We start from the raw sequence: 13,871 nt of genomic DNA, 5'->3' as shown, positions 1-13,871 counted from the left end.
ACTTTGTAGTGAAGATGATTGAGCATTGCAGACATTGAAGTGAAGGGCTTAAAGATACTGTAGGATCACATTGTATTTAGAACATATTGGTTGGTATGATATAGATATAAGTCAATAAATTCATTGTTGAAGCTAAATGGTTACCTATACATCTGGGAAGCATTGAGAAGGTTCAGCTTTATGTCTTAAAGACAAATTGTGTCGTGCAGACATGAGCAGATGATTCATACTGATAGTTAATGTTGTTGGATTAGCTTCTAGTAATGCTACTGACAGACTTTTGATTAACAGGAGTTTGTGTTCAGGAAATCAGCTAACAACTAAACCAGTTCTTCTGATGATGTATGTAGCACATTTATTGAGAACTCTGCTTTATTGTTTAGAATGCAAACAAAGAACTTGTGCGTGGAAAATGAACTGAATGTTAAAGGTACACCATTTTGAAAAATGAAACCATTGTATGTAAAATTTGATAAGCCCTAAAACTATAAAATGTAATTGGTTGTTATGACACATACTCTCCCGTCAATATCCTGCACTAGTCAATACCTATTTAAAATCCTACACCCAACCTTAAATTCAAATAGCAACCTAAACCGAATACTATAAATTTCACAAATAAACGCTGCTAGAACAAATAGAACAGTAAGAAACTATTTTATTTTACCCAGAATTCTGGGCAACAAGCAATCTCTCAATGTCTTTTTTAAAAATCAAAATTAACTATTTGAAAAAATGAATTTACAATATGTGCTACAAGTATAAAAAATAATCAGTATTGTTATTCTCATGTTTTACAATACATGACAAACAATATGATTGTCTATTGTACAATGATGGGATACAAGTCAGAAAAGTGTCATTAAAATTTTTTGTTTTCTTAACTTATGGTGAAAAAGATTTTTTCTGTTCGAAAATCAATTGTTTAGTTTGGTGGTATTAACAACAGGAAAGTTGAGAGGCCTACAGACTTTGTGAACAGTGATTTAGCAGAGTTTTAATCTACCCTATTAATCTGTCTATGTTTATACTGCCAAAATATAGTGTGCTATGAACAGTTATGAGTAGGGTAGCTTTTATAATGTTATTTTCATGAGTTGAAAAACATACTGTCTGCCTGCACATAGTTTGGCTATCCCTTCATATCACTGTTACAGCATTTCATGCAAATTCCCATGAATTAGCGTATAGTTTTTGCTATTTTTACTAGTTTCACTACACTGAGTAGGGTCTTCTGCATGCATCGAACCATTTAAACATTAGCAATCATTACAGTGCAGATCAACTGCAGAGGTGTGAACAAGGTCTTGTGAGTATGTTCATTTCAGTATGGCCTTGTTCACACCTTGGCCTATTACCACAGTCTGCAATACTTGAATCCTGTTCAACTTCGACACCTCCGTGATACAGCAGAAAATGTGATCACCTGATGTTACAGTATTGCTAAATATAAACATATGTGTAGATCATATGATCCACGGTCCTAAGACCAGATCAGACTTGGGCTTGTCAGCTGTCCAATCATTTGATGATCAATATGTAACAATGACCTAATTAGTACAAATCCAAACAAGCTATTTTATACCATAATTTGTTTTCTTTAAAGGGATCGTTTAACAATGTTAAATCTGAGATGCACAGCCCTACGTGTTATCAGTGTCTGTGATATGGTGTTATATTGAAGCCCTAAAAAATTGCGCTTCATAACGATCAAGAAGTGCCTCAAAAAAGTAAAAACCTTTGAGTGACCGGTTTTACCATAATCATTTTCCCCCAATAGACTGAAGTGTTATGAAAATCGTTCGGCAAACGCAAAATTTGATTTCGATTTTCAATCAAAATTAATTGATAATCAGACAGGCGATCGGCTTGTAAAAATCATGGGGTTCTTGACTGACCTAAAGGTTTATAATTATCATTGCAGCATGAGCTAAAGCAAGGATTTTTTTTAAAGGATCTAAGACAAGCCCCCCTTTCTTTTAAAAGTCAGTTTAAAAGTGATATGTTCTACAATGGTGGAAATACAATAATACATGCTTTCAGTTTAATTCACAACTGCTATCAAATAATGCTGAGATTTTGTTAAAAGATCCTGAGATAAAGGTACCGGTAATATCCAGCCATGTACCTGTAGGTATATTTAGAAAGTCGAAGGAGTGCCTTCCTGAGTATTGTGCCGACTCTTAATATTTTCAAAGATTTTGATGGAAAACTTTGATCATGAACATACATGTACGTTTGCAAACAGATGAATATTATTTTGTTGCATGTCAGAGATTCCTGATGTTGCTGTTTTCTAGGTATCCCGCTTGTTTGCCAGGATGTGAGGAAAGAGTAAAGGAAACTGCGTACTTCCTGCATATACAGTTCATTGATTATACCATATTTCAAGAATTTTATCATGTGTCTAATTGTTTACTGATAGATTGCATATCTTGATTTCCCCTATGCAATATACTTTTACTCCTATAATTTTTTTCTTTTGCCACTCGGCAGGTGTATAATTATTTAAATGAAGAAGAAAAATAGGGAAACAAAAGTTTTTTAGGGGAGGGGGGGTCAGTTTCTGCCTTTCTATTATGCAGTCTAACATTTTGTACCCCTTTCATCTCAATTTAATATTTTGATTTTTCTCAATTGTACAGTTAGTCTACAGAGGTTTTCTAAAGAACTGTTTTGGAAACGCCCCCATCTCAAAAAGTGAAATTGAAGTTCTTATTACCAATCCTGTGAAAGAATAGGTTTTGACTAATACGTGGTGATACAAATTTTGCCTACCAATTGATATATTTAGTAAATTATCATATCTATTCAGACTGGATAGATATTGCGTAGTCCCATATACATATTTCTGTGTACAGTGCTTGTAACTTTACCAAGACTGGGCCAAATTTCTTATCATGTTGATGATTCTAGAACCTTGCGGTACACACCAATACTTATATGCTAGATGATTAACCTTTTCTGATCAATTCCACAACGTTTCTTTCACAATGCAATTGCATGGCCAGAACTGTTCTTTACTTTTAAAGCCTTCTGTGTCTGCATAGCACTTCCCAGCATACTTACTGCTCACATTTCTGTTAAATTTAAATTCTTTGCCTGTCTAACTTGACAATTACAGTTTTAAATTGCACATTTTTGTACACTAGACTGGCTTGATAGTGCCAGGATCTTTTGATGGCCCTTTTTTCATGTAAAATTGGGGATAATGTATTATCATCATGCAATTATTTGCAACGTTAGCAAATCTTGACATTTTGCTAAATATTTGAAGTTTGTATACTTTCTTACACTCAATTTCCTGATTTTACACAGTCCTGTTTCAGGTCTACACCAAAGAAAAGTGTACAGCTATTTTGCAATTCAGCTTAACTTTAAAAACACTTCTAACCTGTCTGTAGGAGAAGTTCAACGCTGTTAACTTCTTTCTGACCTGACTTTGTATTTATTTATCACACTGTCCATCTAGAGTGTAAACAGGAACCTATGGGGGTCTTCTGGTAATGTACTCATATCCTGAATGCCAACTTGGTAGCGATAATGGTTGGAAAAACATGTTATTGATCAGGGAATATCTGTCAGGGCGCATGTACTTCCTTACCCCAGGAGTAGCTAGCTGTGATGAGGTTGATAAGTAATACTGGTATGGACAATTTTAAAAGTTTAAGCAGTGAGATGCAAGTCATGGGGAAAATAATTGGATGGCCCTGAGGTTAAGATATGGAAATACTGGATAAGTTTTGCTGAAATATTTGAGGAGTCAGAGAAGATGCCAGTACTATTTGCATGTTGAGTTTATTATTCCTGTGTTGGCCAAATAACAACCTTCATTATTATCCATCTGTTCTAATTCTAAGAATAGCAATGAAAACAGGCATACTAAATCTTTTCGTCTTGCACTCATTGGAAGTAAATCGCAAGAATGAAGAGAAAGCCCAAAATCAGACAAAATAAGCGGAGGTTAAGGAACAAAGCATGCACACAATGACAAGCTTTCATTTGCTGTCTGTTCATTCTTACCTCGATGAGCGCAAGACGAAAAAGCTTTAGTATGTCTGTTTTTATTGCTATGCTTTGATAGATTTTGTAGTACCAATCATCTCTTTATTCTAATTCTAGTGTAAGCTTATGAAAATTGGTCAAAGTTGGGGAAGAAGATTGGTTAAAATTTCAAAACTTATCAGTTGGGTTAAGGGTAATGAGGTGACTTAACAAATGTCATGTTTTCTGTTTATCATTATGATTATTATGTTTATACTCTAAGTCACTCTATAAGAATAATATTTAAGTCTAGTTGTGGTATTATAGGAAGCTTGTGTCTTGTGTTCATCCTGCTTTGGGGAGGTTGTAATTTACATTATATATTTATTTATGTTTGATTCATATTTTGTCTTACAATTTGCTTGTCTGTTCTAATTAATATTAGGTCTAAGCTAAAAAGTTAACAGAAAACTTAAGAGTTAACTCTCCTCCCAATGATCAGCACCCCACCCCCCCCCCACACACACACACATAGTGTATTATTACTTAATTGTGTCATGATGTGTTTAAAAAAAGATTTATACCGGTATATATATATATATATATATATTCTCTATTGTTTTCAGTTCTTGTAAAGTGTGTGTTCTAGCATTTGGCCCCCTATCACTTTACTTCCTTATTTTAAAGTTTGTTTGGCCTTTTGGTACTGAGAAATTATGAAACAAGTGTCTGGTTTTATACATATGCTCCTGCTTTTCAAAGAAACACAGAATGGGATTTGTTTAAAGCCCTTCTGGATCTAAAACAGGCATAATGATATTAAGGATATTTCCTTGTCATGAAGAGGGTCAATAAAAACTTTCATATTTATACCGGTATCCCTTTTTTTAAACCTAGGGATGAAGAATCGGGTGAAAATATCCAGGACATAGTGGTTGGTGGATTGGTCATTCTCAACTTGACCAGTGGTCATCTTATCAAGGAAGTACCACTGCATTTATCAAAGGTCAGTAAGGTAATTATTTTGTTATCTCAGACATGGATAGTTTCATTTCTGCTTCACTGTTTCCTCCCATTTATTCTACATTAAACAATAAAGCTCTCATCAAATGGTGAATGTAATCTTCATGATATGTTTTTAAAAATGTTAATGTTAATTTTAGAGACTAATATATAAAACATCTACATGATATGTTAAAAAAAGTTTAACATTGATTTTTAATATACATGTGTATAAGTAAAGACATCTATTTAACTTTTGATGGTGATGGAAATTGTTTGGAATGTAGATATTACCAGTAATGATCATGATGATAGAAACATGATGACACAAAAAGGGAGTCTGTACTTTACTGTTAACTGTAGTGTAGTTAATACTAGACAAGCACTTTCCATCCTTTGAGAGTCCTTCATGTAAAAAGTGCATAGCCTGGCCTGGGACATTGAACCTCTATGATTGCTATCTATCCTTGGCAGCAATCTGCTCCATCCCCAGCCTATCTGCTCTATCCTCCAACGGTGGTTGACCTGGATGGCCATCATGGCCCACCTGAGGTCATCATAGCAACAGCATCGGGTCTCCTGCATGCTATGGACAGCATGGGTCGGGCAAGATCAGGCTTCCCTGTACGTCTCGAGGGAGGGGCCATCACTGGACAGGTCAGTTGTCTAATGGTCATTTGGTTGAGTATTTCATAATTTTTATGAAAATAGCATGGGCATATTATTTTGTGTATAAATTCAGTTTTGGTATTGCAATAGAGAAAATGTTAGAATGCCTAATGTTTGCATAATGATGAATCATTGTTTTGAGTCAAATATTTATTTTGGGTATAATATGATAATTGTAATGAGCTTATATCATAAAAGCTGTATAAGTATTGGCCTCAAACTGGGTGAAGCAATTGGCTAGAAATGAATTTTTAGAAGAGCTACATCCAGGAATACCCTCCTCAGACTACTAGCACCCCTGACAGCTACCAATTGGGACATCCCTGGATAGTTTTCCAAGGAATAATCATGATGACTCTCCATAATGGGGCCAATAGGCTGGGGGTAATTTCCCTAATTTCCCAATCTTTTCCTTTATTCATGAATTTAATATGATTTTGATAACAGATCACTGTAGACGATCTGGATAATGATGGCAACCTTGAGATGATTGTCCTCCAGACCTCTGGTGATGTCAGCTGCTTCAGTAACCATGGTAACAAGATGTGGTCTTCCAAGGTATCGGGAGGTTCGATGCCAGGATCCAGACTGGCTGATCTTGATGACGATGGTGTGATGGATGTTATCATACCTACCAGGGATGGGTAGGAACATTTTAGACACATTTTTCAGTAGTGGTAGAAAAGAGACACAGGTTTAATAGCTAACAATGCACTTGGCATAGCTTTAGAGATTATCTCCTGTCTGCATCAGCAACAACTTTATTGCGGTTGCTGATGCCTTGATATATGAATATCTATATCCCATCTACCTATTAAATGTACATCAATCTTTTGCACAATCTTTGTAATTTTTTTAAGACTTCAACAAGCTTATCTGAATTTCTACATTAGATCAATGTAATTTGTGTTACACAACTAAATTGCATGAAGTACCCTAATGCAACTCAATGAATTCAAGGAATGCCTACACAAATTCAATGCACAACTTTCTTAGGAGCAAGTAGTACAACAGTCAAAGCCCTTAAGTATTAGAAAACAGCTTTATACATAAATTTACAATATTCACTTATTCATATGTATAACCTCTTTTTCTTTAAAGAGAAAACATTATCAATCTTATTTCATTCGATTAAGTATCTTAATTGTTGGAAAAAATCACTAATAACATGTTTTTAGCCAAAAATTAAACACTGTGTATCTATGTGTGTATCTTGTGTTTTGTTTGTCTTATCCTTTACAGGAATGTGTGGGCTTTATCAGGCAAGACTGGTACCCGTTTACCCCACTGGCCTGTGCACGTAGGAAGCAGGCTTGTATCGAATGTTGTGATCACCAGTCTCATTAATTCATCTCAAGGTCCATCTGTTGTAAGTATTAAGATTTAGTTCCATTCTCGATGGACATGTTTGATTTGAATGATAGGATGATAATTTTCATGAGATGAAATATCAAAGTGGGAATTTTCGAAAGAAAAACCATTCACTGTTTTGCTTCTTGAATTTTTTAAACAGGAGTCATTTGATAAAGTTGATCACAATTTATTATCTAAATAGTGTTTAAGAAAACACATGTATTTGAAGAGAATTTGGGAGAACGAAAAGTTTTTCTTTAATAAACTACAATTTTTTTAAAGAATTGGTTAGATCGGGCCATTTACAATAGTGTTAAACTAATGCATATTATTATTGAAATATCACACAGATACCAAACAGTAGAAACTTGTTGTGTATCAGGAGAAAGTGCTTATAAACAGGAATTGATAGGTTATCATAATAGAAAGGAAAAAAAAGTTTGTGAACAAATACAATGAGTCTGGCCTCGCATAATGGTCATGTGATTGCATTGTGTGTTTTTCTCTTCTTCTCTTTTTAGTCTCTCCTAGTCTTTGTGATATATTGACCTGTGTGAGTCTAAAGGACATTGCTTTTAGCTGTTAACGATTTGATGAATTGATTGTTTTCTCAAATGCCTAGTGATTTCTCTCCAGCAAAAGTTGAATTTTAGTATATTTTCTGAATATTGGACATTTATACAAAGTATGTAAGATTACTAAATTGACGTATCAGTAAAAGAAATGAAATTTAGTCTTCAAAGATGAAAACAAGCAGATCTTGATTTCCTCAAAGGATTTCGATAACATTCATACATCAATAGTTCCTTTCCGCAGAATGCAAATATGCAGAACATTAATTATGTTCACATGGAAAGCCAAGTCGGCACACAGAAGTAGAAGAGACGAAGAAGGAAATAAGAGATTAGTGGTTTTAGTGAATTGCATATATCATAAAATGATGTGGTTTGAACATTAAGTTCTTTGTTTGTTACCATGTCTCCCTGTGGTTTCGACGGTATGAGTTGTTGTGCCTGTACTCTACAGGTGAAAAGGTGAGAGAAAAAATATCTGTATTCCAGGGAATTAGACCTTGAAGGAAGCTCAAGTTTCTGTAACTTCATCAGATATATGCATCCTGTTTAGTACACAATGTCCTTTGTGTATGACATCCTCAGATAAACATCCTGTGAAATATAACATGAATGATTTTATGGTTGGATTGTATTAAAGTTTTCAGGGCTCGGATGATAATTGATTTAAAGGGTGATCATTATGAGAAATCACTGAAGCGTATATTCAAAACTTAGTTGAATATTATAACGGATATTGTAAAAAGTCATTTCAAAGAAGCTAGAATGGAATGAATCAATCATCATTGTTAGCCTTAGATCAAATGATTCTCAAAAACAATTTACACTTCATTCACAACTTTCAAACAACAATGTGGTTATGAGAGCTAGAGCAAATACAAGGAACAAAATATGATTCATATATTCTTTTGATTCTCTTTGTATGCAGATAACCACAGGGTATGATGGCAACCTGTATATTATATCATCATCGTCAGACAAGGGTAAGGAGCAGGGTCCGTGTATTGAGGCCATTGAACTTGGTGAAAGTTCATTGACCCCTGTACACATGGCAGACATGATCCCATCCATGCCTGGTGTGGAGATGATAGCTGCCACCACCCATGGGAGTATCATGCTCATGTCTACCCAGAAGCAGGAGATGGAGAGTGTGGAGCTGGAAGACATAAGATGGATGGATGCAACAAATGATAAGCAGTTTGCATACAAACAAGCAAAGGTATATATGGGTTGATGTTTTTGTTTTCTTTGTTGTAGCTTACCTTTTTCATCTACTATTACTTCCCAGACCATGTTTAACCAAATTTGTATTAATGTCAATTTGGTAATCAATACTTGGGATGGGTGAAATCTTTAAAGGGGAAGTCCACCCTGAAATTAAGTTAGTTCTAATAGGAGTAGAAAAATGAGAGAAACAAGTCAGTGAAAGTTTGAGCAAATTCCGATTAAAAATAAGGAAGTTAGATTTTTGAAGTTGTGATCAATCAAACACAAATTGGCAACTCTATGACGTATCATGCGAGCTCAACTTCCATTTGCTCAGTACTAAAAAAATCTAAAATTTTCATTTTCCCTCAAGAAAAATTTCAACCATACATGCACCCTAAATATAATAATTGCAAATATGTTTCTATACTCCCCCTGCAAGGAACAAATATATATTCCGTCATCAACGAAGAAAACATGATTTTATGGAATATTATGCACAAAGCAAATGAAGGAGAGCTCGTATAATAAGTCACAGAGTTGCCAATTTGTATTTGATTGATCACAACTTCAATAATTCATAACTTTCTTATTTTCATTCAGAATTTGCTCAAACTTTCACTCACCTGATTTTCTTATTATTCTGCCTCTATCAAAGCAAACTTATTTTGGGGGTGGACTTTCCCTTTAAGAAGCACAACATTTTCTGAAATATGTGGTATCATGCAATAGACAGTGTCATTTGATAAACAAATTAAGTGAGTCATAATTGAGAAAGTTGCTTTCTTGAAGTACAGATGGAGTTGCACACTACAGGGTGTACATCAATTTTCAACTCATTTAGAGCTGAATAGACGTTTACTAACATATTCAAAGTTTATGCATACATTTCAAATGAAGGTTGTTCTTTACAACCTGAAGGCTTATCCAACACTTGCCCAACATGGCAACAAATATATGCAGACTGGATTCCAAGTATTCTAGTTCATTCATTAATAACAGGTTAATGGAATAACTCATCAGTAGGTCCCCAGGAAAGAAACATAAATTTGAATATGTTGGTAAACTGGTCATTTAAGAGGGAAGTGGGTCACACAACTTCTGAGGTATGTGCTATTGACCTGTTGTTTATTACACAGGAAATACCTCACTGAAATGTACACAAGCAGGGTGTGTAACATACTAGCTTTGTGATATGTACATCACCTGAATGAAGTAATGTACATGAAATCAACAAGGGAGTAATTTCTTGGCTAAAATTTGTAAACAAGGAGGAATGTGTAATGTACATGAATGATTGAGCTTGTAGAAATTAAAAGGTCTTTGCATTTCTTGACTTGATAAGCAGATGAGCTCACTGGGGTAATGAATGATGTCATTTTGTTGTCCTTTTTTGCCTATTGATAAAAAAATTGTTATCCGTATTTCTCAAACTTCTTGTATTTTGTAGTATGGTGTGTTTGTGAGGAGAGAGACTAGGCAGAGATCTTACATCAGTGGTACAAGTTTCACCATAGACCTTCACATAGAAGATGAAAACAGGCCCAGTGGAGGACATTCATATGTCATCCAGGTAATTTCACATTTTATTACAAAAATATTGACACATGTTCTTTTGTCGTATTAAAGGTAAATTTTTATAATTCGTCTCTAAGGGGCCATTACAAAATATCAATCTGAAGTGTTTGTGACAATGAGGTAACCAATACATACATACAGAACATGAAATACTTTCTTCAAATGAAATTTGACAGACATTTTAGCGTTTTTCTCACAGTTGCACCTATGAGAATACTTTTTGAAAAAACAAAGATGCACAAAAAAATGTCAATTGATTCTTATAACATACTAACCAGTAATTGTTTCCTTATGATTCTCCAGCATGCTTTTTCAAGCAGTTGTATGAATATTTTAACCCCCTAATTGAAAAGTGTAGGTAGTACATTTATACCACTATTCGTCTAGTCAACAGAAATGATTTACAGGTAGATTGAATGCCTAATTTTGATTGTAATAGAAAAATATATGATTGTTTGTAAATTTTGGAGATTAGGATGAATTTTGGTTTTGTGATAATGTTGTAACCATGAAATCCCTTGCATTTTTAGGTTTTTGCTGGTTCAATCTGCCTTCAATCTCCTGTGACCTATTCTCAACCTGGTCTGTATTCCCTTCAAGTAGCAACACCCAATCATCCAATCACAGTCCTCGTTGAGGTTCACATGACCAACCAACATGGTCAGATCTTTGTCGACTCATTCCCAGTAAGGTAGGGTTATCATTTTGAAAAATGCCAGTGGAGCGGTAGAATGTTTTCAATTTGCAAATAAATCATTATGTAATTTGTATGTTTTATCTTCACATAGATGAATTTTCTTTGTTGTCATGCTAATTCACCCCATTTCGAAATGAAATGAGGTTCGAAAGAGTTAAATGGATTCAATTATTTTCTAAATTTTGTTTTCCAGATTACATTTTGTTCCCTGATTAAACCATGGAAAGTCAATTTTAATAATATCAATTGGAAGGAGATACCAAGTCATTAATTTGAATTTGATGTATATAAGAAAAGAAATACCACTACTTATATCCAAGAAGTCAACCCGATAAAAAATAATTCATCATTCTTTCTACTTGTAAAGCAAATGAAGTGAGATAGATTTACATTAGGTAGTAAGAGAATGAGTGGGAACTAAAAATACCATTTTCAAGTGTTCTAATGATAGTATAGAGATATTGAGAATAGCTCACTTGCTTTTTTCATTATTGAAGATTATTAACGTGACAGAGTGGAACAAATTGGAGTTTCTGTTATCTTGCATCATGCATATTAATATCTTTCTCTCTTTCCTCATCACTCTCACACCGCTCTTCTCTTTATTGATATCAGTACTGATTTTGTTTCCCTTCTTCTTTGCAACTTCCCTCCATCTTAGTTTCAACACCAAGGTTACTGATGACATCCAATGGATGCTTGTCATACCAACCATTGCCATGGCAATCCTCCTCCTTGTCCTCTATGGCTATCCAGAGGTAGATCTTCTTCCCACATCTCATACTTCTAAGGAGAGGTAACGATGTGTCTACCTTGTCATCTTCTATGGAATTGGGTAGATGAAAGAAGAAGTTTCAGACCACATTTATCGTTAGTTCACATGTTGTGGTAAAACATGGCTATTTAACATACATATTTATCTTGTGTTATAAGAAACAAAGAGTTAAATTACATTATGATTTAAGTACAATTACAAAACCCATAGAAAACAGCAACATATGTGAACAAGACGAAAGTATGGAAAACTCTGTATACCTACCAATGAAGGACAATAAACTAGCAGCATCAAACAGTACTTGTGACATCTTCCTAATACTGATTACTGTCAGCATTACTTGGTGAAAGTTTATCACAGATGGTGCTTTTTCAGAACAAATGAAACTTTCTAGTAATTTTTTTTTTCTGTGGAGGAGGTGCCTGAAAATACATTTTTTTCAATATGTGTTATGTTATCATTTTTTTTGTGTGTGTGTTATCTAGTAGATGTTTTGTTCCAGTGGAAATACAATTTTCGAGCTGGATATGATACTGGTATTATAAAGTACTTTACTAGAATTTCAGCCACAGTCAATAAGTTTGTTGTTACGTGTGTTTCATACCAAAATGTATGATTTGTAATCTCATCATTTTATAAATAAATTTATGAGTGAGAAAATGTATCCACTGAAAGGTAATTAAACGTTTATACAAAGTCAGCCTGAATGGAAGCAGAATAATCAAACTAGTGAAAATACTAGATAAATTGCACAAACAGTAAGGAAGTACCAGTAGTGAAGAAACTGATAAAATTCTTGTCTCAGTCTGTCTCTATTCTTATCTTCAAAAATGCATGGGGAGTCAATAGCAATGTGCAAATATTGTTTATTTTATTATTATCTGAATCTTGAGATCCCTAATGATCTAGTAATCTCCCATTGTCAATTGTGCAATGATGTGCATTGCTGTAGTGGTACTACTCCTCCATAAAAACGAATTACATATAACCTTTTGGGGTACATTTGATTGTGGTTTTGTGAACATGGGTTGTTCATAATGTATATTGAAATATGTCTGTTCTATGCATGTAGAAATTGAGAAAAGTGATTTGTTAGATTTGTTCAAAGAAAACAATGAATGGAGCAGTACTCCCTACTGTGACATCACACAAACAGCAAACAAAACAAAAAAAACAATACACAAATGAAGCAGATTAAACTAAACTAGCTGCTGACTTCCATGATCTTCTACCAAGAATATTGATGCAAGATAATAATGGTTATTCCAAGTTTCTGATCTTGATAAACAGTATTCAACATAATGTCATTATAATATCACGAAAGAAATTTGATTCTTAGATTTTAGTAAGTTTTTTTTTGTGTTATTCATCATGTGAGTCATTTGCAAATCTTATAAAAAAAAAATACTGAATAGACAGTTAACATTGAAAGTAGAATATTTATAGAGAGCTAATTATGATGTTAGCCAAAATTTTGATTGGCAATGGAGTAGCATAATGTAGTTTATGATAGATATATTCTGAGACTGTTTGGAACCATGTGACATAAGCCCCATCATGATTGTGTGATTTCACTTTTGTTTAATTAATCTATCAAAACCTCAATGTATATTTCAATTCCAAATCATGATTATATTTGCTGACGATGTCTTTGTGTTGAATGTCTTTTTTAGAAATTAAATAGTGAGAAATTATTGTAAAAATGTCATGTTGTCAACAAACTATGAAGTTTCAAGTTTTGCAATTGTTGTAAAAATATCTGAAATTTCTCTTCCATTCAGAGCCCAAGATGAGTACTAATGTCCTCCACTTTTGCTGTTCTGTTATGATACTGATATATAAATAGTATAATGAGGTGTACTTCATATTTGTATGTATGGTACTTGTGGAAGGAAGATATGCAATATAATATATTTTGTAATTTTTCTTCATATAATTAAATATTTGTGAATGTTTTGTATATGCTGTTGAGTGCAATATATGTATTTGTATTTTGTATTAAAGTTTGCCATTGGATGGTAATAGACTTGAAGAA

The 13,871-nt window shown here is 33.8% G+C and overlaps 1 protein-coding gene across 2 annotated transcripts in view; it reads left to right on the top strand.

The window, feature by feature from the left end:
• Positions 1-13,871, top strand: part of LOC574700 (protein DEFECTIVE IN EXINE FORMATION 1) — a 27,031-nt gene extending 13,160 nt beyond the window's left edge. Inside the window, exons 6-13 of one of the 2 annotated variants that reach the window (XM_011675737.2) lie at positions 4,882-4,999; positions 5,461-5,643; positions 6,103-6,299; positions 6,898-7,024; positions 8,509-8,799; positions 10,237-10,359; positions 10,895-11,055; positions 11,723-13,871. In XM_011675737.2, coding sequence (XP_011674039.2) covers positions 4,882-4,999; positions 5,461-5,643; positions 6,103-6,299; positions 6,898-7,024; positions 8,509-8,799; positions 10,237-10,359; positions 10,895-11,055; positions 11,723-11,861 — 1,339 coding nt within the window. In that variant the 3' untranslated portion in view covers positions 11,862-13,871. The remainder of the gene's footprint in view (positions 1-4,881; positions 5,000-5,460; positions 5,644-6,102; positions 6,300-6,897; positions 7,025-8,508; positions 8,800-10,236; positions 10,360-10,894; positions 11,056-11,722) is intronic. The other variant, XM_775065.5, reaches the window with a different exon arrangement.

Source organism: Strongylocentrotus purpuratus, unplaced genomic scaffold (genome assembly GCF_000002235.5).
Source record: "Strongylocentrotus purpuratus isolate Spur 01 unplaced genomic scaffold, Spur_5.0 spur5_scaffold_5, whole genome shotgun sequence".
Classification (NCBI taxonomy): Eukaryota; Metazoa; Echinodermata; class Echinoidea; order Camarodonta; family Strongylocentrotidae; genus Strongylocentrotus; species Strongylocentrotus purpuratus.
Note: the sequence above shows the minus strand (reverse complement) of the source record. Positions and strands in the feature narration are given on the sequence as shown.